Here is a 2,312-nt window from a genome sequence, read left to right as displayed (position 1 = left end):
ATGCTGTTAATAAAAAATGTAAAGTTTAAAGTTTAATATTTTATTTTGTGTTTCATTTTTATATATAACTCATTTCAGCAGATTCAGTTTTTGGGTTTACAGGTTTACAGAGCCTATCTTAGTTGCCTATCCTTTCTGGAAGGTTTAAAAGAACAATAATTTAGAATGGAGAAATACTGATAAGATAAATCATATTGTTCACTCTGTGGAAAAGCTCTACTAAATCATGCATCCCACATTCTGCCAAGATGATATTGAGTAGGCAACTGTCCTCTTCACCTCTGTTTCTAGCCTCACCTCTAACAAAAATGACAGTAATATCAAATGTATAAAAATTAAGGCATAACATGTATTTACAACTGGGGTGGGCTGGCGCCCTGCCCAAGGTTTGTTTCCTGCCTTGCGTCCTGTGTTGGATGGGATTGGCTCTGGCAGACCCCCGTGAGCCTGTAGTTGGGATATAGTGGGTTGGATAATGGATGGATGGATGGATGGATTTACAATAAAATAAACACTCATTTCTGGCACTTGTTACCAGCGTAAAACTGAGTGTTTTTCACCATCTGCAGACAGAAAGACCTATTGCATTTTAGAAACGAGGGAGCCAAGCAAAGTAACACAGGTTTACAAATTGCTTGCAATGTTTTTATTGCCACGTATCCGTCTCTGATTTGATTTACCTAGATATTATAATGTTCTTGCAAACACCAAGCCAAATATAATTGGTTTAAATAACATACTATATATACTGTTAGAACGTTTTTTTTAAATAAAACACATAAAACCATGAATTAGCACATATTCTTCTAAAAAGGCAACAGGAAGTGTATATATTTTAAGTTGGCTTTACTAATAGTATTTTTTTTACTTTTAATAAAAAACAGGAATACAAAAAACTGCTGATACTTTATTAAAAACATGATTGTTTATTTACCAAATCTGAGAACATCTGTAACCATTATTTACTATATGGAAAAATATGTATTTATTAGACTTTATTAGAGTTTCAGAAACTGTATGTTTTACAGTCGCTCTGGGAAAAGAGTTATGGAATATGAACCCCTTGTGAAAATTCTACCTGTTAATATGATTTTCAAGGCTTTTTGAAACCATGGATAAAAGAACCCATATATAATAGGATTAAAAGTTGAATTAAAATATCCCAACCACACCAAGGCATCAAATAGCACAGGTGGTGTAGTGAAACCAACAAAGGGGTCAATGATTGTGGCAATAAAAAAGGGCGACCAACACACCAGGAATACTCCCATTACAATACCCAGTGTTTTTGCTGCTTTATTTTCTGTTTCCTGGAATTTCTGTTTTTTCTTTTCCTCCTGTGTAACTTTACTTCCTGGCATTTTATTTAATATTCTGATGTGCCTTTTTGCAACTAAGAAGATTTTTATATATAAAAATATCATAATTGTTCCTGGAATAACAATGGCAAAAATTGTTACAAGTACTCCCCACTGCTTGTTAAAAATCAGACCACAGTTTCCAACACAAGAGCTGGATAAAATGAAGTCTTCAATGCCTACTAATTGTACATTTGAAAACACTACTCCAAAAGCAAAACACATTGCGTAAAGCCAACTGAAAGCAATAAACAGAGACACCACTAATGTAGTAATCTTTGTTTTATAGCGCAGAGGATCACATACTGCATAGTAGCGGTCAATGGAAATAAAGCAAAGGTGGGAAATGGAAGCCATTGACATCATCATATCACAGCTGGAATGAATTTTACATACAAAATCTCCAAAGTACCAGCAGGTTTCAACAGATCGAACCATACTATAGGGCATGACAAGTACCGCTAAAAGGAAATCCACACAAGCTAAGGACAAGATAAGAAAATTTGTAGGAGAATGAAGTTGCCTGAAATGTGAGATTGCAATTATAACTATTAAGTTTCCACAAATTGTTACTAGTATCGTTCCAGACATGAAACTATACATAGCACCATTTATTAAGGCCGGTCTGAATGATTTAGAACAAGATCCATTGATAAGTTCAAAACAATAAAGTGTCTCTTGAAAAGTCTTTGTTTTCATTAAATTCATTCTTAATCTTGAGAAAATCCTGCAAAAAGAAATTATTTTGTTAGTCAGCTGGACAAAGCATTTTGTATTTAAATGTCAAGCCTAATATTTGTACAATATTGTTAATTATTACAGAGTTTATAATTAAATTTTGAAGTAAATATTTATATAAAACTGCATAAAAACATGGGTTTTTAATTATACATAATTAGAGTAATCACTATGGCTTCATCTAATCAGTGATGGAGACTATGGACTTAAAAAAAT

The 2,312-nt window shown here is 33.0% G+C and overlaps 1 protein-coding gene across 1 annotated transcript; it reads right to left on the bottom strand.

Moving 5' to 3' along the window:
• Positions 1–1,022: 1,022 nt before the first annotated feature.
• LOC120526531 (trace amine-associated receptor 4-like) lies at positions 1,023–2,066 on the bottom strand. Its single transcript, XM_039749696.1, has one exon. It carries the CDS (start codon positions 2,064–2,066, stop codon positions 1,023–1,025), a length of 1,044 nt encoding a protein of 347 aa, XP_039605630.1.
• Between the last annotated feature and the right edge of the window lie 246 nt (positions 2,067–2,312).

This window comes from Polypterus senegalus, chromosome 3, assembly GCF_016835505.1.
Source record: "Polypterus senegalus isolate Bchr_013 chromosome 3, ASM1683550v1, whole genome shotgun sequence".
Taxonomy (NCBI): domain Eukaryota; kingdom Metazoa; phylum Chordata; class Cladistia; order Polypteriformes; family Polypteridae; genus Polypterus; species Polypterus senegalus.
Note: the sequence above shows the minus strand (reverse complement) of the source record. Positions and strands in the feature narration are given on the sequence as shown.

Bases quoted from the DNA above. Each gene is read 5' to 3' on its own strand.
- LOC120526531 (XM_039749696.1), bottom strand. From the start codon at position 2,066: ATGAATTTAATGAAAACAAAGACTTTTCAAGAGACACTTTATTGTTTT.